Below are 26,101 nucleotides of genomic sequence, written 5' to 3'. Positions count from 1 at the left end.
CTGGCTTGCCACATAAATAATACAAAAGGTCCTTCACCTGCCAGTCCTCTTAATAGTAAACCCAAAATGTAGGGTCCTACACCAGTGAAGGGATGACTTTGCCAGTGAGAACAAGAGCAAGAAGAGAAATAGCAAAGACGAAAGAGTTTCCTTCTTCCATGTCCTTTATACAGGCTGCCAACAGAAGGTACAGCTAAGATTCAAGATGAATTCTCACATCTCAAAACATCTGAGTTTAGGTGGGCTTTTCTAATTCCAGTGATTCAGTCCAGAAAATTCCCTCACAAGACAAATCATAGCCTCTTGGCTTTTGGTTCATTAAACATATTTTTTTCCCTTATCACTGTTTTTTGTTTGTTTGTTTGTTTTTCTATTTTTTTCTAGGCAGTTTTCTGTTCAGCTTTGAAGCCTGTCTTGGAATGCACTCTGTAGTCCAGGCTAGCCTGAAACACTCAGAGACATGCCTACGTCTGCCTCCTGATTGTTAAGCATAAAGGCATGTGCCACCACCATCCACTCCCTGATTTCCCCATATATTTAAAAAAAATGCAAGTAGGAAAGAACAGAAAGGGGAATGGGTAGAAAAAGGGCTGAATCTTGAAGAAATTGCAGTTGAGGTAAATATGATGAAAATGAGTTGAAGTAAATTCTCAAGGAATGATTAGGAATTTTTTAATGTTGATATTTGCTAAAATCACAGATTGATATCATTAACTGTTACACTGCAAAAGGTAAACCAAAAATATAAGCACATCTCAAAATATTTAGAAACAGTGAAATATCATAGTAAAATTGCTCTTCATTTTTTTTTTGTTAAGACAAGTTCTCATTGTATATTCCAGGCAGGCCTTGAACTGAAACTCCTGCTGCCTCAACATCCCATTCCCTAGGGCTCTGGTATTAAAGGTGTGAGCTATCACACCCAGATAAGATGTGTGACTCAGGAAACCTTATTGTGGAGGATTGTTTTGTGGGTGTTGGCCATAAATTTAGTTCCATCTTCCATCCAATCAGATTACTGCTATTTAGAGTGGGTGTGGTCTCTAGCATGTATATAAGCACACTCCAGGGGCCAGGCAGGATCCTTCTCCTCTAGACCAGACAGAGTGTGTTTCCATAGCTTCTGGCTCCTAGACTGCTAGATCCTCCTCACCCTCACGTTGAGGATCACTCCACAGAACTGAGCTAACATTGTTGTGACCCCGTAGACACTGCTGAGACCAGAGTCTATTCAGTGGGAAAATGGAGTCAGACATGTCACAAGCCTTCCAGGAAGAACTCACCTGCTTCATCTGCCTGAGCTGCCTTACAGAGCCAGTCACCATAAGCTGTGGCCACAGCTTCTGTCGAGCCTGCCTCCAGCTTTCCTGGGAGGACACCCCACCTCCAGTCCACTGCCCTATGTGTCGGGAACCATGCCAACAGAAGGAAATGAGAACCAACGTTGTTCTGAAGAAGCTGGTGTCCATTGCCAGACAAGCCAGCCTCATGAAGGACCTGAGCTCTGAGGAGCATAAGTGTGAGACCCACAAGGAGACAAAGAGGATCTTGTGTGTTGAGAGCAGGATCTTCCTCTGTCAACTCTGTTCTAACTCCCATGAGCACAGAGGTCACAGACATTGTCCCATTGAGGCAGCAGCTGAGCATCAAATAGAAAGAGTTGTGAAGCAGATGGCATCTTTATGAAAGAAGATCCAAGAAAATCAAGAGAATATCGAGGCAGAGAAGAGAACAACAACTTTGTGGATGAACTATGTGACTCTGCGGGAAGAAATGATCAGGACCCAGTATAGGGAGCTGCATCCCTTCTTCAGTGAAGAGGAAGAGAAACATATCGAGTACGTGAGAAAGGAAGGCCAATGTGTTTTAGAGAAACTGAGGAAGAGTGAAGCCATGATGGTGCAAAAGAGCAAAGAACTAAGAGATATGTATCAGGAGCTGATGGCAATGTCCCAGGAGCCATATGTGGTACTGCTCCAGGGTTTGGATGACATGGTCAGAAGGAGTGAGTCAATGCAGCTGAGCATGCCCCAGGCATTGCGACCAGAACTCAAGGCCCTACCCATCACTGGACAGACTGAAAGGTTCAAGCACATCCAGGTGCATATTTTCTTTGAAAATATAACCACATTCCATTACAAGATGAACCTGTTTAATGTCTTGAGAAAATTCAGCTTCGGACCTCAGAGTAAGGATACAGCTGTGATTTCTGTTGGATGCTATTTGGCTTCCTGGGGATCCTTGAACTTCATCTTCGGGAAATATTACTGGGAGGTGGATTTGCAAGACTCTGTGGACTGGGCTGTAGGGGTCTGTAAGGATTCCTGGTTAAGGAATACCAACCAAATGATTGACTTTGAGGGTGCCTTTCTTCTTGTGTGTGTGAAGGAGGGGAATCATTACAGTCTCCTCACCACATCCCCAGTATTCCAGCACTATATAGAGAGGCCCCAGGGAAAGATTGGGGTGCTCCTTGATTGTGAGGATGGATGTTTAAGTTTTCTGAATGATGCCAAGAGTTCCCTAATATACAGGTACCCCACTGGCACTTTCAATAACCCTGTCCTGCCTTTCTTCTCCAGTGGCCGTGAAGGGAGAACCTTTAATCCAGCACATTAGTGTTTTTGTAAATATTTCCTACTGTACTGTTATCTCTTTTATTGCTATGAAATAATAAAATACTATTATAATGGAAAAAATTGGTTGTTTCTTTCTTTACAGACACTGTATTTGAGTGCATGTCTAAAACAGGATTCGCTGTGGAGCGATCACTGGCCTAGACTAGGCCTCTGGTTACTGGAGAGAGTTGTTTAGCTTGAGCTATTTGGGGGTTGGGGGACCCAGGTAGTGGGATCAGGATCCATTCCTGGGGCATGAGTGGGCTTTTTGGAGCCATGTGCCTAAGGAGTGACACCTTTTGCTTCCTTGGTTCAGAGGGGAGGGCCTTGGACCTGCCTCAACTGAATGTACCATGCTCTGCTGAATCCCCATGGGAGAGCTTAAAATGGAGGGGGTGGGAATGAGGGGTGCTTTGCGGGGGAAGGCTGTGGTTGGGGGAGAGTGAGGAGGGCTGATCTGTGGTTGGTATATAAAATGAATACGAAATAATCTTCATAAAAATAATAAAAGGAAAAATAAAAGGGGGTACAGATACATTGCCCACATTTCTAATAATGTTACTCCATAGTTTCTAGTTTTTGTAGTTTGTTTTGTTGAGACATGCTCACACTATGTCCCCTTGGCTTTACTGGTACTCACTCATATGTAGGCCTCAAACTCAAAGATGTCCACCTGCCTCTGCCCCAGAAGTGCTGGGATTAAAAGCTTGCACCACCCGATCCAGTGCAATATGAGTTGATATTTATAACTACCTTTTCCTCTACCTTTTCTCTGAAATTGAATATTTGACCCAGGCTGATTATTGACCAAATGCCTGGGTATTCAAATAATGTTTCAAATTCTTACAATATTATAATAATATAAATGGCATGATAGCACTTTCAGAAGAAATAAAGGAATATAATGGATGACTTTGGTATTTAATAATGAACCCATCACAAGAGAAAAACTGCTGTGGAATATTAGTTGAAGATATGTTACATTTGTTTATGCTGTGTAATATTTGTTGAATGATGCAAAGGTGTGTTGCATTTTTTTTAACACAGTTTGTCTATGTCTCTTTGACTGTGGAAAATACCTGATTGCCCTAATACAGAACTGAATGGCCAATAGCTAGGCAGGAGAGATATAGATGTGGTTGCCAGTCAGAGAAAATAAATAGAAGGAGAATAAGAGAAGAGAAAGGAGTGAGAAAAGAAGAAAGAGAGGACGATGCTGGGGAGCAGCCCCCTACCCATCCAGCCACACAGCCAGAAGCAGAGTAAGAGGTAAAGAAAACTTCTACAAAAAGAGAAAAATGTAAAAGCCCAGCAACGAAAGGGAGACTGGCTAATTGAAGATCAGAAAAGCTGCTTTCCACAAGCCCAGCTAAGGCCGGGCATTCATAAGGAAGAATATTTCTCCATATGATGATTTCAGAGCTTAGTGGCAGGTTATAGTGGTTAGTTTACAGTTTTCATTCCACAACCCACCCTCTGGATAAATACCGTGAGAGTCAATAGTGAAAGTGCACTTATGGGATGGCATAAACATGGACCAAGTACCCTCAAAAAATATTATGCCCTCAATCTCTACAGGCTATTGGGTTGGGATAAGTAGATGTGGGACACAGAGAAATGATGACACAAGAATCTCACAGGGCTATGGCAGGGGTCTTTGTTTGTTTGGATTTTGGTTTTTGTTTGGTTGTGTGGTTTTGACTTAGGGTTCCATAAAGCTGTTCTGGCTTAGTCTGAATTTGTGATGTTCCTGCTTCAGTCTTTCATGTAATTTGTCCTCATAATAATTACTTTGATTAATGAGTCTGTGTATTATCAAATGAGAAGGGTTTCTTTCCTGGCCCAACCTATTCTCTTCTCTTTCCCGCCACACCATGCTCTCTAGAAGGCCGATTTCTCAGACTGGCCTTACCTACTAGAGTCTCCTTGAATTCTCGGGTTTTATTGCTTGCAATCCCATGTTGGTGACTATATTACGCTCTCCTGCCACATGGTATTTGCCACTTCTATACTGAATTTTTATTTCCTTTTGATTTATTGTCTCATTGGTGTAGAAAACCATCAATAATCTAAACATAGGCATCAACTACATAGAAAGTAACACGTGCCTAAAAGAAGAAACCATGTTTGACGTTTAAGAGATTGTGCTCGACTCTAAGTGAAGAGGCAAGGTGGATACCAAGCTCAAACTCCTAACTGAGTTCCTCAAAATTACTATCACTACTACTACTACTACTACTACTATTATTATTATTATTATTATTTTGAGAATCATTCTCCTGTATCCCAGGCTGGTCTGCTTCTCAATCTCTAGTTAAGTATGACCTATAGTATCTGTCTGTATCTCCTGAGTACTGTAATTACAGGCATGTGACACCACACCTGATATTCTGTAATGCTGAAGATTGAACCCAGGGCCTAGTACATTCTAAGCAAGTACTCTGCAAACTGAGAAATAGCTCTTTCCATTTGTTTTCCTTTTCAAAATTGGGGCCACATAATTGGTGATTTAGGAATCAAGTTTTTAAGTGATGCTGGCCTAGAACTTCTGATCCTAATGCTTCCAATTTCTACCATGATTAACCTCTCTAAAAGTAATATGAACATAGTATACCCTTTCAAATAACAGATTATCCTGTAAGAATTTAATGTTTTGGTGCTGGAGGATGAAAGTCTATAGGGAGAGTGAGTGCCCGGCACCTAAGGCAGGATTTCAGTGAGGAAGAAACAGAAACTCATATTGGACCCATTTTTCTTGGAGATTAATATTTTCTGTAAGGATCAGAAGAGGAAGAAATCATAAAGGAAAGGCAATGATGTTCCAAAAAATTAGATGCAGATAAAATCTCCTGGTAAAGTCAATGGAATAGAATAGAAAAAATCTTCATGAAATTAATAGAAGAAAAAATAAAAGGTGATACAGAGACATAGCCCACATTTCTAATAATGTTACTCCATAGTTTCTAGTTTTTGAAGTTTGTTTTGTTGAGACATGCTCACACTATGTCCTTTTGGCTTTACTGGTACTCACTCATAAGTAAGCCTCAAACTCAAAGATGTCCACCTGCCTCTGCCCGAGGAGTGCTGGGATTAAAAGCTTGCACCACCCGATCCAGTACAATATGAGTTGATATTTATAACTACCTTTTCCTCTTCCTTTTCTCTGAAATTTAATATTGACCCAGGCTGAATATTGACCAAATGCCTGGCTATTCGAATAGTGTTTAAAATTCTTACAATATTATAATAATATAAATGGTATGGTAGCACTTTCAGAAGAAATAAAGGAATATAATGGATGACTTTGATGTTTAATAAAGAACCCATTAGAAGAGTAAAACTGCTGTGGAATATTAGTTGAAGATATGTTACATTTGTTTATGCTGTGTAATATTTGTTGAATGATGCAAAGATGTGTTTCATTTGTTTAACACAGTGAGTCTGTGTTACTTTGCCTGTCTAAAATACCTGATAGCCCTAATACAGAACTGAATGGCCAATAGCTAAGCAGGAGAGATATAAATGCGGTTACCAGTCAGAAAAAATATATAGAAGGAGAATAAGAGAAAAGGAAGGAATGAGGAAAGGAGGAGAAGACGATGCTGGGAATGGGCCACACAGCCACACAGACAGAAACAGTTTAAGAAGTAAAGAAAAGATATACAAAATTAGAAAAAGTTAAACCCCAGAAGCAAAACGTAGACTGGCTAATTTAAGATAAGAAAAACTGCCTTTAAACAAGCCAAGCTAAGGCCAGACTTTCATAAAGAAGAATATTTTTCCATATGGTTATTTGGGAGCTGGGTGTCAAGCTCTCAAAAGTGTACAGCATGAAAGAGAAAAACTACAGAAAATAAAAAAGCTTTAATTAATAATTGTATAGCATTTATTAATTTTGTACAGTGCACAGATACTGTCTCATATATTCTGCATGATGTATTTCAAGCAATAGATGAATGAACAAAGCATTAGGAACATTACATTAGAAACAAACATTACATTAGCAACAAAACATTAGAGAACATTTCTGTATAAAATAAGGAAGTTATTTTGCACAAATGCTTGTATGCATTTGTACATGTTTGTGTATGTGTGTGCACACGTGTATCCTGTTGCCTATGCACATGTGTGTGCTTGCAAACTTACAGTAGAAACAAATGCTAGTGTCATCTGTGGGGCGTTTACCCAACCACCCCCACAGTTCCCCAGAGTTTTCTTGAGTGCGAGCAGCAGGAAATATTAGATAGAAGGATTTATTGCGGAGAATATCGCGGAGATAAACAGATAGAAAATAAAGGATAGCCTCGAGAGGGCCTGGAACCTATTCCAACGGGCCCTGACTGTCTCTGCCCCAGGGTTTTTATAGAGACGCCAAGGGGTGGAGCAAAAGACCTCCTCCCCCCCCCGCACAGCCAAGTGCAGACCATCCCAGACACCTGCACTCAGGCCCGTGGTCTAATCATCCTCTATGTGGACCTGCTGGATAAAGCCACGAGGAACCCGAGAACGGGCTCCCACAGGTCCCCCTTTCTTAATATATAAAAAAATAACTATAATGGCTTACAGCAATCTCCATAGCTGTTACACCTCCCAGTATGGGAGTAGAGGATGATGTAGATGGCATTTCTCTTTTGAATTAGGTCCAAGGTGACTACAGCAGTCTTAGCTGCCTCAAGCCCTTTCTAAGCCAAAAACTCTTAAGGCAACTACAAATTTAAAGAATCCCTTAGCTTCATCATTACCATTAACAGGTTAACATAAACATTGCTATACATAGCCACAATTCTCTGTCTTACAACTCAAAGCAAACTCTTAACAGAACCATTTGAATTAGCATATACGGTGCTATATATAGTTAACAATTTTCTCTGTCTTACAACTTTAACTCAATCATTTGAATTTTCTTGTTAACAGAACATAGGAAAAACTTCGATGTATTCACATCAAACTTAAATATTTCCTTAACTCCATAAAACCAGGGTGCATTAATATCAATAGGGTTCTGAAAACATAATTCAATCTCATAGCTCCTTTTCTTTATAATTTTTTAAAAACCTCAAACCTAGTTAGAAGAAACTCATACAATTCCTACAAACCCATATTGAAAAGCAGTCTTCTCAATCTAACCATTAACACTTTGAAAACTTAGCAAAACATCCAAAAGCAGTTTCTTAATAAAACTCTTTATACTTTAAAAGTAGTCTCTTAATATACCCCATTTGCATTTCTTACTAACAATAACATGACATTAATCCACTCAAACAACTTTTGAAATTAGACTAAGGAATATTAACTCTCCCCCTTTTCTTTATAATTTAAGCAAAATCTCAAGCCTAGTTAGAAAACCCAAACTTCTGTTTAAACAGTTCCGTTTGTAACACAAACCAGTTCCATAAGTAATTCCATTTTACATAAACAGTTCCACAAAACAATTCATGAATCACCAGTTAATAAAGCATATATGCATACACAAAACTGCATCTTGATTCTAGGTAGAAATAATAAATTTCTTCATTTAAACAGTTCCATTTTTAACCCAATTCCAGAAAACAGTTCCTAGGTCATTACTATAAGTAAACTCAATTGTCCCATTGCAATGAAATCTCTATTCATTTCATTTCTTAAGTCCCAAAATTCAAATGATAAATTCTGGTACTAGCCTTCCAAATATGAAGAAATCCATAACCAAAATCTTTCTGTAGTTTTATCTCATTTTAAGTTCAAAAAGTTCAAACAAGAAATAAATTCTGGTATCAGGCTTTCACTTCCAAATATGAAGAGATGGTTTTCAACCAAAACTTTTTGCCGTTAACAATTTTACTTCAAGCGTCTCTGCAACTTTTGTTCTCACAGACAGAGACCTTTTTAGGTACAGTAGTATTCTAAACCGCACCGTTTTTGATGTTAGCTCAGGTTTTTCTGTGTTGCGTTGATTTTCCATGAATCTCAGCTGCGGATGCCTTGTGCTAGTTCTGGCGTCCGCCATTCTTAGCTTCTTAGCGGCTTCTGGAGCTTTTGAAAAACCGCTCAGACTGCCTGCTTTGCAGTCTGCTAGGACACTAACTTCTGTATGTCTCAGGTTCTTTCACCATATACATTAAGAATAGACTCACACTTAACATTTACACTTTACAAACTCACATATAACCTTTTGCCTTGCAAAGCATTTAGACTCACATTCAACATCTACATTTTACAAACTCACATATAACGTATTAACATCTACTTATTTATACTCCTTAAGGAAACTATAGAACTACTTTAGCAAATATATTTCTTATTACTTATATATTTCTTATATTCATTCCATCTTATTCTTATTTAAACTTACATTTACAGCTAACATCTTTACTTCTTACAAGCTTATCACTACATGTCTTAAGACTACCTTAGATACTTCTTGCAAGCTTACATTCTTAAAGGATCTATAGATCTATTTTACAAACTTATATAGGGCTACCATTAGCATATATTTAATTTAGCAAACACCTAAAGATTTTTTAACAGATCTAACAAGAGAATTTTTATAAACTTACATATCTTATTTTCATCTTTTTCTATTTCTTTCTCTTAATTATTATCACTATCTCTATTAGAAAGATTCTTAACTAGACAGGAAGTACATACATCATTGCTAACGTTTAGAGTTTATAGTCAGCTTTGTTATAAAACACTGGGGTTTAGTGAGTGTTGTTATAGAATTGTGATAGTTGTTGCTAGGGGACTATAACCTTCCCAGGATGATGCCACACTCCAAAGTTGCCAGTTCTCTCAGCCGTTCCGGACCCAGCAGAGATGCACTGTCAGCGGTAGACGGTGTTTAACTAGAGGCTGTCCCTTCACCCAAATTCATAATAGTTCCCCTAAGTGCTTCAATTCAGACAAATGTTTCTATTACAGCAGTACTCTTGGTTTGTTCTACCGAAAAACTTCCCTTCACGCTGACGGTGAAATTACCGTATTTAGCTGCTGTAAGCTCTTTGCCAAATATCGCACAGTTATTAGGTGATATAAAGTATTTTTCCAAAGGAGCTAGTAAAGCCAAAAGCGCACAGCTCCGAACTCTATTTCCTCACTGTTTGCATTAACCAGTGACAAAACCTCAGAAACACTAATTGAGCCACTTTCATTCTGGTTCCATTGTAGGATCATCATTGGAGCTGACCTTTCTTAGTTCCAAGCTCCTTACGAAACGCTCCGGTAATCATCGAGCTTCATTCTCCTCTTGTGAAAAAACACAAACATGTCCTCGACCCCATATTAACACAGGATCGGGACCCTTCCACAAATCCCAAGCAGGGATCTTTCTATTTCTCATTACCCTCAGCTAAAGGACCAGGAAGATTGGAGTGAACTCTAATATGGCCCACAAAGCATGGCAGCTTTCTTTTGTAGATAGCATAAGTTTCCTTCATATCTAAGACAACGTTCAGTGTATAAACTGCTCTCTTGCTTTAAGAATTTAAAGTGGCTTGTTTGCTCTTAAAGGTAGCTTTTTGTCTTCCAACTACCATAAAAACTTTGCACAGCTATTAGGGTAAATAAGGCATTTTACCAACGGAGCCCCAAACCGCGAAGCACCTAGTTCCATATCCTTTCAATTTTTCATTGGAACTGACACTTAAACTCTTAGACGATTTTCCTCCTTATTCTTTTAAAGGCTGTATTTTAAGTTTACCATGAACGTATTTTCGAGCTGACAAAAGTGTTTCAGGGCAATGTCGCCATCTTTAGTGGAAAAACTACCTTCCCCAGAATGCATTTCCCTTATATCAGTCCATAATAGTATCAGTCCCTTAAATCAGTCCTTTATATCATTTCCCTTATATCAGTCATTTCCCATATTTCTTTTTGGGTCTGAGATTCAACTGGTTCTTTTACCAGACTTGCTTACAAATTCTTGCCCGGGAGGTTTGAACAAAGTTTTTTGCTTTTGCAATGGGAGATTTGAACAGGCATTTTACATTTTCAATTATGGCACATTGGGAGATTTCTATTCTCTCCTCAGCTGACTTCAACAGGTGTCTCTCCTTCATTTGACACTGGCCCCCAAATCAGAACTGCACCTGCCTCATTAGCATTGAGGCTGGCATTTCTGATAGCAACTTTCCTCAGGGCTTATGTTTGTCTTAGCCAGTCAGTGAAAAACATTCACAACAACTTTCCCATAGCTCTTTCAGAGAGATTTTCTCCCACTGATCTATCTCATTTTGCTTGTTCCTCCCTTCCCCAGATGCAGAGCTTCAAGTATCTGCGGCTCTGTTCCTCTGCTAGCTGCCTTTGGAGGTAGGAGCTTTTTTCTCCCCCCAAATCTGCCTCAAATTCTAGCAGCTTTTTCAGGTCATATAGTTTTCTGGGGAGGATTATGTCCCTTCTCTGTTTCTTCAGAGTCTTTCTCCCAGACAGTTCCCAGTTTGGTCTCAGTTTATCCCCTCTACCCCAGAAACAGTTTCCGACACTACAGTGGCGGCTTTCCCTGCTACTGAAGGTAGGGGCTTTTTGTCCGTTTGTTTTCTGGGTCTGTGCGGTTTGCGTACAGACTGAAAATCTAACAAGGAAGGTTTTTGCCATTTCTAAACTCCCATTAGGACAGGCGTTTTGTTTCATCAGGCCTTCACCTGGCCCAGTCCCCCAGTGAGTTGCATTTGCTTGTCTGGGTGCTCAAGGACAGAGCTTATACCAGAGGCAATCACCCCTCAGGGCTACACTCCCTCATCTCAGGGGAGTCAGTTGAAACAAAGCTTTTCTCAAAGAGGTGCTTTCTCTGACACAAAAGAAAGCTTTACTCCTGGATAGTTCTGTTCTGCCCTGGCTGGGCTCTTTCCCCAGACAGCGTTCTGACTCAGCAGCACAATTGCTTCAGACACAGTTCAGCTTTACTGTTTTCCCAGAAAGGTCCTTACTCTGATAGAAAAGCTTTTCTCAGATTTCTTTTTGCAGCTGTGGACCTATCAACCCAGGACTTGTAGGAAAGTGGACAACTGTGCTGTTCCCACTGGCTTTAGTTTTGTTCATTGGCAATCTTCCCCTGGGTCCTGCACCTTCCTGCCTCAGCTCTGTGCCCCAGGAAGTTTACCACTGCAGGAACCCTAGTATTATCCCCGAAATGCACCCTAACTCAGAGACGCTGGCCAGTCGCCTCTGGGTTTTTGGTCAGAAGCAAGGATACAATGCTAACAGTTTGCATTGCTTCAGGGGATCTTTGCATTAGGACGATTAGGAGCACCTTTTCATTCTGAAACACTCACTCAAACAAAACCCTTGATGCTTCAGCTCGGCTGTAACTGAAAAGCTTGGCTTTTTTGCTTTTCCCAGTAAAGTTTCCTGCCCTTTTGGGCTCTCTGTAGCTCTTTACCCACACTCTCCCAAGCTTTTCCCTCAGGGTACTCTGACCCACTGTCTTTTACTAGCTTGAAGAGACAGAGCTTAGAAGAGGTTTTTAGGAACTTGTCCCTGCCTCCTGCATTGCAGGGAGGATTTTTAAAGCTTGAAAGAGAACTTGGAGAGGTTTTGCTGTCTTAAGTTTGTTTTCCCTTAGAGCTAATCACAGGTGATCCCCATACTAATCTTCAGGTGATTCTAATTTTCGTCCTTCTGAGAGAGTTCTGAAAGGCTTTAGTTAAGTTTAAGAGCTTTTAAGATGAAGGCTTTTTAGATTTTCCCCCAAATTTTCCAAAAAAAGCTTTTAGTTTAAGAGAAAGTTTTTCCCCAAGAGAGAAAGACCAACTTTTCCCAAAACTTCAACTTTAAACTTTGACTTCTTACACCCCCATTTTTGCCTCAGGGAGAAATCACTTTCTCCTGCCACTTGGACTTAGCATTTCAGCTGTCCCCAGGTCAAAAGCTTCCATAGGAAACCTATTCTTCCCCATAAGCTCGAAGAAGAGCTTTTTTACTACCCAAAAAGCCCAAAGAAAGATTTTTTTTCCCAGTTTACGTTTATATCCCCCAAAGTTAGAAAATTGTAGTTTTTCCTGTCTAGTTGCCTTATTTTTTCTACACAATCTTACACTTCTAAGTTTTTCCTAAACTATTTTACTACCCTATGCCTTATACTTATTTTTCACAGATAGAAATTGAGAAAGGGATAGAAGATAGAAAATTTTGACAGAAGAGAATTTCGCTGCAGCATCGGACATCCTTCCAGTCTGCTTTCCTTTTCTCTCGAGGATAAAACCCCTGCCTCTCAATATATATAAAAAATATATATATTTTCCATAACACCGGCATGCCTTATCCACTGGCAGGGCTGAACTCAGCACTTTCACCAAAAACTCTGTAATAAAATTATTTTCCTTATTCAATAGTCCCTATTACTTTGTCTTTAGCCCCTGTTCATTTGTCTTTAGTCCCCCCTTTTTTTTCTTTAGTCCCTTTTTTCTTTTTTTCTTTTTTCTTTAGTCCCTGTTCATGGCGCCATTCTGTGGGGCGTTTACCCAACCACCCCCACAGTTCCCCAGAGTTTTCTTGAGTGCGAGCAGCAGGAAATATTAGATAGAAGGATTTATTGCGGAGAATATCGCGGAGATAAACAGATAGAAAATAAAGGATAGCCTCGAGAGGGCCTGGAACCTATTCCAACGGGCCCTGACTGTCTCTGCCCCAGGGTTTTTATAGAGACGCCAAGGGGTGGAGCAAAAGACCTCCCCCCCCCCCCCCCCCCCCCCCCCCCCCCCCCCCCCCCCCGCACAGCCAAGTGCAGACCATCCCAGACACCTGCACTCAGGCCCGTGGTCTAATCATCCTCTATGTGGACCTGCTGGATAAAGCCACGAGGAACCCGAGAACGGGCTCCCACAGTCATCTCTAATTGTTCTCCACCTAGTTTTTCAGAAAGGACCTCACTGAGCCTAGAAATGTTCATTGACCACTGCCTGGTAGTGAGCTCCAAATGCCTTCCTATGCCTGACTTCTAGTGCTGAGATTGTATACACACACCACAGTGTCCAGAGTCTATAGGAGCTAAGAATCCAAACTCATGTCCTGATTCTTGGACTACAAGCATTTTCCTGACCTGGCCATCTATCCAGGCCCCAGAAGTTACTTTTTAAACATTGGATGTTAAGAGGGGTGGAAACTAGTAAATGTTTCCACACTTTATACAAACTTCTAAATATATGTCCTAAACAAACTTTGTTTAATCTTTTGTTGCTAAGCTAAAATAAAATGACATAAGCAGCTGAAGGTCCAAAGGATTTATTTGACTCACAGTTCCAGACTATAGTCCATCCTACTGGAGAAGTCACAGTGGCAGGAACTTGCAGCAATTAGTTACATCACATCAGTAGTCAAAAGCAGAAGGCAAGGAATTCATGCATGCATGCTAGTTTTTAGTCACTGTTCTTTTGCTGAAAAGAGACACCATGACCTAGGCAACTCTTATAAAGGAAGTATTTCATTGGGGGCTTGCTTGCAGTTTCAGGGGCTTAGTCTGACATCATCATGGCAGGGACCATGGAGACAGGGAGCATGGCAGCAAGCAGGTGTGATGCTGGAGAAACAGCTAAGAACTCCATCCTGATCCATAGACAAAGAGAGAGAGAGAGAGAGAGAGAGAGAGAGAGAGAGAGAGAGAGAGAGAGAGAGATATTTCACTGTACATAGGCTTTTTAAACCTCAAAGCTCGCCTCCCATGACACTCTTTCTCCAAGGACACACTCCAGCAAAGACACACTTTCTAAGCCTTCTCAAATCTCAGTGCTATTCCCTGGTAACTAAGCATTTAAATATATGAGTCTATGTAGGGTGGACTTTCTTATTCAAACCACCACACTAGTGGTGAGCTTGCTTTATATACTTTTATGTAGTTTAGAAACCCTTACATAGGAAATGATGTAATGATACACTGTGTACCCTGATAAACTTCCCTGGGGATCAGAGGACAGATCCAGCACTAGATTAGATATAGAGGCCAGACTCTGATGGCATACACCCTTAATCCTGTCACTTGAGAGGCAGAGATTCATCTAGACCTCTGTGACTTTAAGCCCACACTGGAATCAGAGCCAGGCAGTGGTGACACACACTTTTAATCCCAGCACTTGAGAAACAGGAGAAAAACCATTGATCTCAAGGACCACTTCATCAGTTGAGTGAAGAGGTAAAGTTGTGTTACTCATTGAGGAAATTGGTAATAATGGAAACCATATCACATACCAGCTCAAAGATCCAGTGTTCTGTCTGCCCCAATCTAATCCACAATGTACTGCTATTAGGTTAGACCTTTACAGGGTGGGTGGATTCAGAATGGTCATGAGGGTAGAGTACCACAGGCTGCCACTGTTGCTCTTACAAGGGATGGAGTGTCTTTCCATTGTCCTTGAACACAGCATGACTGTAGGCATCTGCAAGTCAGAACAAGGCCCTCTGCAGAAACCACCTGGCCAGGCTGTTCACCTTAGGCTGCCCAGCCACCATGGTGGTAAAGTGATGTTTGGTGTCCAAGCAACCTAGCCTATGGTATTTTGTTAAGGAAATTTTCATATCGTATTATTCAGAGTTTACCCGTTCTTAGCTCATTCCCATTCTTCTAGAATTATATGTAAAGTTAGATTTTTGGACAAATGTCCTGAGGTGTACAGTTTTATTTATAATAAAAAGTACAAGTAATTAAGGAATCCAAAGCCAGGAAAAAAGGTTATATCATACAAATAGAATCTTAGTTAAACTGTTGAAGATATAATTTCTGGAATAATAATATTTTAGAAAAATACTCAGGGAAATCTCATCTCAAAGCAAAATGTATTGTACATGTAACTACTATATATCAAAATGAAAAGTTCAAACTGCATGAAATATGTGAAAGGATATAATAATACTTTAGAATATTGACAGTAGTTCATTTCACAATGGGATGCTAAATACTTTTTAAAAAATTTTTTAAAAAATTTTGCCTTCAACTTCATTAGGTTACTATACAACTGATAATTTAAACTAAAAATTCCTAGAGACAAACATTGGAAACTTATTATATAAGAGGCATGAAAATATGACTTGCAAGTGTATGTGGGTGGCTAGTGGCACCATTATGTTCTACATGCCCTTGGTGACATTTCTTACTCTCTAGTCTCAGTGTTCTTATTCCATAACAACAATAGGAATATCATGTATCCAATGTAAGGGTTATCCAGGCTCATAGTACAGAGCTTGGTAAACAGAATGTACTAAATAATTGTTGGACCCAGCTGGAATGGTACAGTTATCTCAATTACTAAGTACTCTCTATATAAAACAAGCACCGAGATAAACTATCCCCTTCCTTTTTTTAGTATTTAATGACCCAGAATGCTCACTGTGAGCTCTGGGCTAAGAATACTGCCCTGGAGGATATTTGTCAAAATCCTGTTTCCAAAATCAGAATGGTCATAGCAATTGCCCAGGGACTCTGTAAAATATAAGGCTGTCTCCATCTTCAACTCAAGATGGATGGATTCTGATTCTGTTTTTCCAAAATAATGACTAAGCATTTATATGCTTACAAAGTTCTGGAAGAAATTCCCATGATATAGAAGCCATTGGTCTATAGTCCCCAAATCCCCAGACCAGCTTGCTCATTATAAAGAAAAACCTATTTTAAGACAATACTTTCAAAGTCCATTTCTACAGCTTGATAACTAGAGATCTATTTTGAATATTGTTTGGAATTCTGGATTGACAACTAAAAAAGATTCGAATTCTCTGAACATTTAACTGGTGATTTTCCTGCACAGAGCTTTGCTTTAGGTTTGGAAACATTGAGTAGCATAAATAATTCATGAAATAGGGAAATGTTAATAAGGCAATATTGAATTCTCCACACATGAGACTTGGTGTCCATGATGGTTAAGTTTTAACTGACAATTGACACAATCTAAAATCACTCAGAAAGTGAGGAATTGTCTTTATCAAGTTAATCTGTGAGCATATCTGTGAGGGATCATCCTGATTACATTCATTGAGGCAGGAGCACAGACCCACTGTGGGTGGCATCACTGCCTAGCTTAGAGATCTTGAGCTGTTATGAGTAGAGAAAGAGAGCTGAGCATAAGAGTGGACAAATTCTGTCTCTTCTCTCTTGATTGTGGATAGGATCAGCTATTTCAGGTCCTGCAGTGATGAACTGTAATCTGAACTGTGAACCAAATAAACCCTTTGTCCCTTAAATTGTTCTTGTCAAAGTATTTATCATACTAACAGGAAACATAATTAGAACAGTTTCCAATACTTGTGGACTAAGAACTCCACATGGATGAACACTTACTTGCTTAATTCCTGATAGGGGGTAATCAGTGTGGTTTCAAGTGTTGGAAACTCTCAGTACTGACTTTTTAAATTTAATGTTTTGCATTTGTATACATTTTAAATTAAAATGTAATATATCTCACTTTATGTCTTCCCTTTCTTCGCTCTAGCCATGTCCCTTTCTTCAAATTTCTTTCATGTTCTGCTCCTATTATCAAATTGGTGGCTGCCTCTTCCCTGATTATTGTTGTAACATATACATACATATATATATATATATATATATATATATGCATATATATGCGTATGTATTATACAATTATAAAATTATAAATGGCTGAGGCTATTTTTGTTGATTATTTGGATATCGTTTCATGGCTGATCACTTTGTGTCAGACAGCAAATTAGAGGGCTCAACCCTAGGGGAAGCTAACTTTCCTCTCTCAGCAATCATCAGTTGCCAATAATTACTTGTCTAGAGTTGGGAACCCATGAGATTTTTCTTCCTTCCAGGTTAGCATTTCTATTGATGTTAACATTGTTCTGGTCTTGTTTATATAGCCATTTCTGTGAAAGACTGCTTCACAGACGACTTCCGAGCATCCTGGCTCTTATAATTTTTCAGCCCCATCTTCTGTTATCTTTCCTGAACAATAAAATGCATGAGCTGTGATGTAGACATATCCATTGCGGTTGACTCCAGCTGTCCATTGATCTCTGCTTGGGTCCATGTGGTGATAGTGTTCCCCAAAATATTGTGCACCCTAATAAGCTTATCCAGGGTCAGAGAACAGAACAGCCACTAGATATAGAGGCCAGAAAATGGTGGCACACACACCTTTAATCCTAGCATTCTGAAGGCAGAGATCCGTCTGGATCTCTGTGAGTTCAAAGTCACACTGGAAACAGCCAGGCATGGTGACTCACACCTTTAATCCCAGAAAGTGAGCCTTTAATTCCAGGAAGTGATGGCAGGAAGCAGAAAGGTATATAAGGCATGAAAACCAGGAACTAGAGCCTGGTTAAGCTTTTAGGCTTTTAGCAGCAGTTCAGCTGAGATCCATTCAGGTGAGGACTCAGAGGCTTCCAGTTTGAGGAAACAGGATCAGCTGAGGAATTGGCAAGGTGAGATGGCTGTGGCTTGTTCTGCTTCTCTGATCTTTCAGAATTCACCCCAATACCTGGCTCCGGGTTTGCTTTTATTAATAAGACCTTTTAAGATTCCTGCTACAGGTCCAGTCCCAGTTGTGGTTTTCTGTGACGATCTCCACTTACTGTGAAGAAGAAAGGCTTCCTTGATGAGGGATGATAATGATACTTATCTATAGATATAAAGATAAGATTTAAAATACAGTTAGGAATTATGTTGCTCTATCAAATTGACAATAGTAGATTCTCCTCAAAGATCCATGATCCCACTACCCCTGGGAAGTAGGTTAGTTTTTTATTACCAGGTATGGTTTCCCTCCTGTTTAATGAGCCTTACATCTAATTAGATAGCTGTTGGTTGCCACCAACATGTGACTGACACTTGTCACATCTTTACAAAGATCTTGCTGTGCTAGTCATTGTTATGGTCCATAGGTGGCACAACTGGGTAGTACTATTAATTGCTTCCCTCCCTTGACAGGATGGTAGGATTGTCCAGTTCCATGAAAGCTAGACTAAATAAAGGAGGCTTTCAGGTCAAATCTATAGTTCTGTGTCCTCAGTGTGTGGTGTCTTCAGCAACCAAGTTATCCTTCAGTCTCTGAGCAGTAACCAAGGGCAAGAGCCATAGTCTACATTTTTGGGAGTCACTTGGAGTACTCTGGCCAACCATTTGAAAATAGATTTCTTGTACTTTGTACTAGGGATTTTATTAGTCTGTGACTCTTGTGGGGAACATTGTCAGCCCCAGTGGCATAACTTCCACATTGCTCATAAACATATGTGTGTGTGTGTATGTATGTATGTACGTATATGTACAAATGTATATGTGTATACATATATATACACAATGCATACTCTTACGTGCATTCTGTATGATTTTAGGTAAATATAAAATAATATTCTTTGAGGCTTTTATAAAACAGTCTTGGTGGTATTTGTCCCTTCTCCCTCATTTTCCTTTTGTATTGACCTCCCTGCCGCTGTTGGAACTTCTTTTCCTTTTTTCTACTCCGTGCTGATTGTCTTATATACTTGTATGTCTGCAAGTAGTTGCTCATTTTGCTACTGCTCTCATTTAGTTATATTTCCTTTCAATCTTTCTCAGATACGTGATCTCTTTTATTTGCCACAATAATCCTCCTTTTCACCAAATATTGAGTTATAACAATTATCTATTTGAGTGCTGTGGACATCATTGAGGTCTCAGAAATTTAGAATCAAAAGCAATAGTTTATTTTCTCCTTCAGTATCTCTATTTCTCCGTCTCTATCTGTCTCTGTCCCTGCTTCCCCCACCCCGTGTATGTATGTTTATGTGTATGTGTGTATGTGTGCTGTACCATGCTATTTATAAACACCATATCTAAGTTGAAGAGCATTTAATAAGCAAAAATAATAACTTTTAGAATCACCTCAATTGTGCATTGAGACAGACATTCTAACACATAAGTGATACAAACCACCCAGGAAAATTATCTCTATCACTAAGTCAGCCTGGAAAATCACATAGTCTCACACCCAGAATCCATTCTTCCTGCTGGGTGTGACAACTCCAGTGGCTTCTCAGAAAAAGTATTTGACCTCCAAATATTTCAAACATTGTATATTTTCAAGTGACAGAATCCATCTGGATTTAATCCCTTCTCCCCTATGCTACGGGGAGCCTCAAGAACAACTTCTTAGGATACACATCTCAAGGACATCAAGTTAAAGGCTGAGAAATACAATTCAAAGTGAGTCCTCATAGCACCATCTGTTCTAATTACCTCTGAGAAGCAGAAAATCTTCCTGTGACAAAATGGGGCATTGTATTAAGAAACTGTCCTAGTGTAGTAGCACATGTCTGTAATCCCACACTTAGGAGGAAGAGGCCAGAGGATAGTGAATTTGAAGCTAGCCTGAGCTAGAGCAACTACAAAGCCAGCCTTGAAATATAATGAGATCCTACCTCAAACTCCTAAAAGACAGTAAAATTCAGTTCTTGCGAGACTTGTTTAGCATAAATTCTTTCCATATTCATTGTCCATCATGATCCTCCCTATTCCGTATATATTCTATAGCAACTACCTCTAACGAGATAACTAATGTCCAAATGATATATTTCACAAAATCTATTATGGAATATATATCTGTCCTCATTTACTTTCCCTATAAAACTGATTTTAACAAATATTTTTATTAATAAAACTTTTGTTCACATTACTCAAAAACTATGTAGTTCAGCAGTCATAAAACTGCACAACAGGTGTCTGCTCATATTTTTCATCTGAGAATATGTTACAACACAGTGTTTTTTTTAAAAAAAAAAAACTTTTAAGGACCAACAAGAAGACTCAGTAGGAAAATGTACTTGTCCCAAGAGTGTCCCACATGGTGGAAAGAGAGAACTGATGCCTGCAAATTGTCCTCTGACCTCCATGTCCATGATATGGCATGATGTTGTACTTACTTTCTCTCTGTCTTGCTATTTCACTGATATAGTCTCTGGATAATAACTTATAAATTCAGGGCATCTTTTGTGTGCCAGGTATTGAACCAAATGCTTTGTGTCAAAGGTAAAGAGATGGCTTTTGGTCAGTCGAGCACATCAATAAGAATCCTTCACAGAACACCTCTGTTACTTTTGGTCATTCAAGACTGAACCACCTGAGACAACATAGCCTAGAAACTCTCAACCCCGAGAGTACTCATTTTCTTATTTCAAAACATTCAGTTGTCAAATAAAGATTGAATATATTCAACTTAATTAATTAGTTAATATACATAAATTATATAGTGGTCATCACAATCCAGTTACTTAATGTTCCTGTCATAACCCATTATGAATATTTGATTCTCAAGGCTTGTTCATCTTATAAATGAGAACATCTTATCTTTGGCCAACAGCTCCCATTTTCTACCTAGGTAGCTCCCACTACCTAGCCCTTGGCATCAGCCACTGTTCCCTGCTTCTGAGAGTTCAACTGCTTTAGATTTCACATCCAATATCATATACTATTTGTCTTTCTGGGTCTGGCTTGCTTCCATAGTGCCCTTCAATCCCATCTGTGTAGTAAAATAACAGCATTCTTACCATATTATATAAGTACCATAATATTTTATTAACTTTTTTTTTTTCTCGAGACAGGGTTTCTCTGTGTAGCTTTGCGCCTTTCCTGGAACTCACTTGGTAGGCCAGGCTGGCCTCAAACTCACAGAGATCCACCTGGCTCTGCCTCCCAAGTGCTGGGATTAGAGGCGTGTGCCACCACCGCCCGACCTATTTTATTAACTTTTATTTAACTGATGCCCAAAGCATAAAAATTCATGTATTGTATAGAACTCAACTTTTTTCACATAAGTAAGTCCTGTTAGGTAGAAATGCATTAACACCCTTTGAGGCTTGTGTACCCAAGATCTAGTCGTTTCTTACTCTGATGCACTATGGACCAAGCTTCTTGCACACAAACCACATGTGTTCTGTTTAGCTTTAATTGTCAGCTTCACACTTCCTGGAGTTCTCTAAGAGGAAAGCCTCAGTTGAGGGATGGCTTAGATGAGATTGACACCATTCCCTCGGCAGGTGGTCCTGGAATATATAAGGAAGTTATTAAAGCATTGGCCTGTGAGCACACAAGCCAGCAGGGAACATTCCTCCATGGTTTCTGCCTTGGAATTCCTGCTTGAGTTCCTGATCTGACTTCCTCCAACACTATAATGTGAGGTTTTAAACCTTTTCTTTCCCTTAGTTACATTTGGTTAAGATATTTTATCAAAGCAACCAAATGAAACCAAACTAACCTCTCAACAATAGCACATTCCCAGCAAATGTCACAATGTTTCTGTTTCCTCTATACTTCATTAATCATATCATTATTATTGATTGTCTCTTACCCAATAGCTTTGTCAATATATGTGAGCTAGTATCTCATTGTGACTTTGTTTGTTTTTTTGCTTGTTTTGATAATGATGATGTATATCAATGGCCATTTTACATGTCTTTAGAAAGTTCAGCACCCAAATCCGTTGGCCGTTTTCTGTTTTTTTTTTTTTTAATTTTTATTTTGCAATACAATTCAGTTCTACATATCAGCCACGGATTCCCTTGCCTTTGGCCATTTTCTAAATCAAGCCATTTGTTTCTTGTTTAGTTGGGTGAGTTTTCATCTATTTTGATATTAACTTCATATCAGCTAAGTTGGAAAAACTTGTCTGATAGCATGATAAGAGGCACTTACTTTGGCAGGTTGCTTACATTCTTGGACAGAAGCATTTAAGTTGATGCTGTCTATGTGTCTGTTTGTTGCGGGGGTTCTCTTTCTGCTTTTGGTGTCATATCTTGCCTAAGGAATCGTCAAAACTAGTATCCAGGAGCTTCTGTCCTTTGTTTCCTTCTAGGATCTGACACATAAGCCTTTACTCTAATTAATCTTAATGTGGCCGGGCGGCGGTGGCACACGCCTTTAATCCCAGCACTCGGGAGGCAGAGCCAGGCGGATCTCTGTGAGTTCGAGGCCAGCCTGGGCTACCAAGTGAGTTCCAGGAAAGGCGCAAAGCTACACAGAGAAACCTTGTCTCGAAAAACCAAAAAAAAAAAAAAAAAATCTTAATGTGTATATGTGCCGCTGGCAGGATTCAGTTTGATGATTTTGCATGGATACTCAGTGTTCTCCCACCCCTTACCAACACTGCTTCTGATACTTATTTAGCACTAAAATCTATTAGCTATCTCATCCTTCTTCTTTGATTATTTTTGTGAAGCACCTTCATTAGTCTTAGGAGGAAAACTCAAGACTCGATGACATTTCTATGAAAGATCCTCCCATGGCTTTGCTGTAAGGGCCGCACCGATAATATCGACAGAATGCGTTTTGTGTCTTGGGGGAAAATTACTTCTTTTTTTTAAGCATGGTATACTTCATGAATCCTTACATGGAGATCATGCTAATCTTTGCCCCTTCTTTCCAATTTTAGCTGCCAAAGTGAGCATGGGAAGAATTATTTCTAATGTTAAAGTCCAAATGTGTAGCTGTCTTTTCAGTTCTTCTCCTTTATGACACCTATTTTATCATGAGATTAAAAAAAACTGCATTAAAGTAACAGAAAAGAGAAACTTATAAAAGCTTACTATCTTTAATCAATCCATTCTCTTGACTCTGAGGTCAGATAGACATCCAATTAAATATCCACTCCTTTTCTAAAACTAGATGGCCTGTGATATATATATCTTGAAGTGTTGTTGTGTTGTGTTATATTATGAAAAATTTTGAGGGCTCACTAAAGCTATTATAACCATACACAGTATTTTATCCTTCATAACTGAAATCTCCACAATCGTTTAGTTTTATACTTTTATAAAGTATGACTTTTTCTAATAATAGGTTAATTAAAAGAAGATATTTAGCCACATTGTCAAGTACTTTTTTTTGTCAATGTGAATTATTTTTTTTGTCATAGAGTCTCCTATAATTTTGAGAAGTCCCTGTTTTGGGGGATGTATTTAAATGGTAAATTTAAGAGCAGATGAATTATTTGTACTCTTCAGAAGAATATGCATTTTCTTGCTCTTAAAAACTAGCAAAGTTTTTTAAGAACAGTTGAACGTAGGTCATTAACATAGGCCTCTAGATATGCAAACTGAAAGCATTATTATTTTTTAAATTCAAAAATTTGTTAGAATATACTAATTATACAGAAAACTGGGTTTTATTATGTCATTTTCATATGTAATTTTTTTTATCATATTCATCCCCATTACTCTCATTTATTCCCCTTATACTCCTGATCCCTTTCCTCTTTCCATGTAGTTTTCTCTCCTCCACCCCTCCTTCCTTCCTTCTCTTCTCCTTTCTTTCTCCCCTGCCTTCTTTCCCCATCTCCCTCCCTCCCTCCCTTCCTTCCTTCCTTCCTTTCTTCCTTCTTTCCTTCCTTCTTTCCTTTCTTCCTTCCTTCCTCCTTTTGTTCCTTTCTTCCTTCCTTTCTCCTCCCTTCTTTCTCCCTCCCTCCCTTCTTTCTGTCTCTGTCTCTCTGTGTCTGCATAAATGTAGTCATTTGGGAACTCTCTGCAGCTAGTGTCAGCTTTTCTGGAGAAACTTCTTTATGCAGTGATCAGCAGTAACCACAGAGCATCATAACTGGTCAAAGTGCTGAGATACAGACTCTTGGAAGCTCAGCCAAAACAGTAGTTCTATATCACTCCTCCAAGAAGCAGAGACCGTCCTGACAGAGGGTGTGGAAAGAGTTTATGTGCTGAGGAAGAAATGGGATGGAGTTGAACACTTTTTCAAACATGACATCACCATTACACCTCTGATCTCACAGAAGTTGTCATTATGGGCACAAGACCTGTGCAAACTTGGGCCTGTCAACATCCGTCACGGGAGGCAGAGAAGGGTTCACGTGCTCCGTTCCAGGACCTAGACACAGTAATGATAGCTGAGGGAGAGGTTCACTAGCCACTACTCCTCTTGAAGATCTGTAGGCAGTTTATACCTACTAAGAAAAAGAGAGGCATTTTCTTTAGTGGTGTATTCACTGGCAAGGAGCCCATGCTCTTGTAAATAACCCTTTACCTATGCTCATAAGTAACCCTAACACTAATTTTAAAGGCCTTTTCACTAGTACTGTTGTTTCTCAATAATAGTTGGTGTGTTCACTTTATATTTTGTTAAAACAATAATAATAATAATAATAAGTGGTAGGTGGAAGGTTTTATGAAAAATGATATGATATTTTGTCTTACATTCATATATATCGGATTTATATGTAAATGACATATATACTAAATATAAATAATATATAATAACAATAAATAATATTATATATAATAAATATAAAATGAGTGACAGTCTGTGCACCAAGTAATTCAATAATAACTCCTGAAAAAGGGAAGCATCCTGTAATGTTCACTCTACTAGACTGGATGTCTCAGCAGTGGCAATCTGGTGCTGGAGTCCCTGGAAAGTCCGAGAGATCCTCTGGTTTTCAGTATACATTGTAATCCCAAAGAAGTAGGTTCTTAAGACTAGTGAAGGAATGCCTTAGGAATGGGATAGATGAACTTGTAGTGACAGTGAGGACAAGCATGCAAAAAGCAAAAGTTTACTTCTCCTATGTCCTTTTATGTGAGTTGCCACCAGAAGGTATGGCGCAGATTTAGGGTGAGTCATCTGATCTCAAATAATCCAACCAAGAAAAATCTCTCACAAGTGTGTCCAAATGCTTGAATTTTAGCTAATTACAGATGTAGTAAAGTTGACAACCAAGATTAGCCATCACACAAGCTCTTAGTATGATGCCAAAGCTGACTTTTACATAGCCTACACTAACATTGAATTTATGATCCTTTTGCTTTATCCTCCTGAGTTCTGAAATTATAGTTGTGTTACATTTGTGTCTAGCTATATTTTAGTATTATTAATTGAAGTGATATCAAATACCAAAAAACTGTCTAAAAATAATAAAATGTTGTGTGAAGAAATATTCAACAATATATTATAACACACACACACACACACACACACACACACACACACACACACACACACACCACAGTGACCAATAAAAACAAAAGGAATTCTCTCTGATCTTATAACTATTGCAGTACAGGATAAGCAGAGTGAAGAAGAAAATGGCATGAAACTTATTATGTGATACATTGCACAGCAGTGGCTGTGACTTACACATGCAATTAACATAGAAAACAGTATAATTTACTTCAAAATAGAAATAGTAACCCTACTTGTATCAACATGGTGATTGGCAAGCCTCCAAACACTGTTACTGTAAATTTCATTTTGGTTATTTCTATATTTACTATTCATATATTAGTAACCTTCTTTGTTTGTGTGTTGTGGATTGTTAACAAGAGAAAGTTTTTGTTATAGTGTATTAAAACATCAATCTCTTAAACAGAATTTGTTGGAAATCTAATGGGTTTACTGTTAAGAAATAAATTCATAGTTTTTTATGCTGTTGCCTAGTCAGCCTTTCTTCTACATATTTTTAACTTCTCTGATTTCTTTTATCACTAATCATGGCCTTCCCTACTTTATAGCCTCCATGTTCTTCTCATATTTTATAGTTCTGTTTTCATCACAGTTTATGTATAGAGTTGGGTTTTTATAGTTACTG

General features: G+C 39.0%; 1 protein-coding gene across 1 annotated transcript in view; it reads left to right on the top strand.

The window, feature by feature from the left end:
• Positions 1-22,976, top strand: part of LOC131895018 (tripartite motif-containing protein 43-like) — a 28,707-nt gene extending 5,731 nt beyond the window's left edge. Inside the window, exon 2 of the mRNA XM_059245401.1 lies at positions 22,943-22,976. Coding sequence (XP_059101384.1) covers positions 22,943-22,976 — 34 coding nt within the window. The remainder of the gene's footprint in view (positions 1-22,942) is intronic.
• Positions 22,977-26,101: the final 3,125 nt, after the last annotated feature.

Source organism: Peromyscus eremicus, chromosome 18 (genome assembly GCF_949786415.1).
Source record: "Peromyscus eremicus chromosome 18, PerEre_H2_v1, whole genome shotgun sequence".
Lineage (NCBI taxonomy): Eukaryota > Metazoa > Chordata > Mammalia > Rodentia > Cricetidae > Peromyscus > Peromyscus eremicus.
The sequence above is the reverse complement of the archived record's forward strand: the minus strand, read 5'-3'. Positions and strand labels throughout refer to the sequence as shown.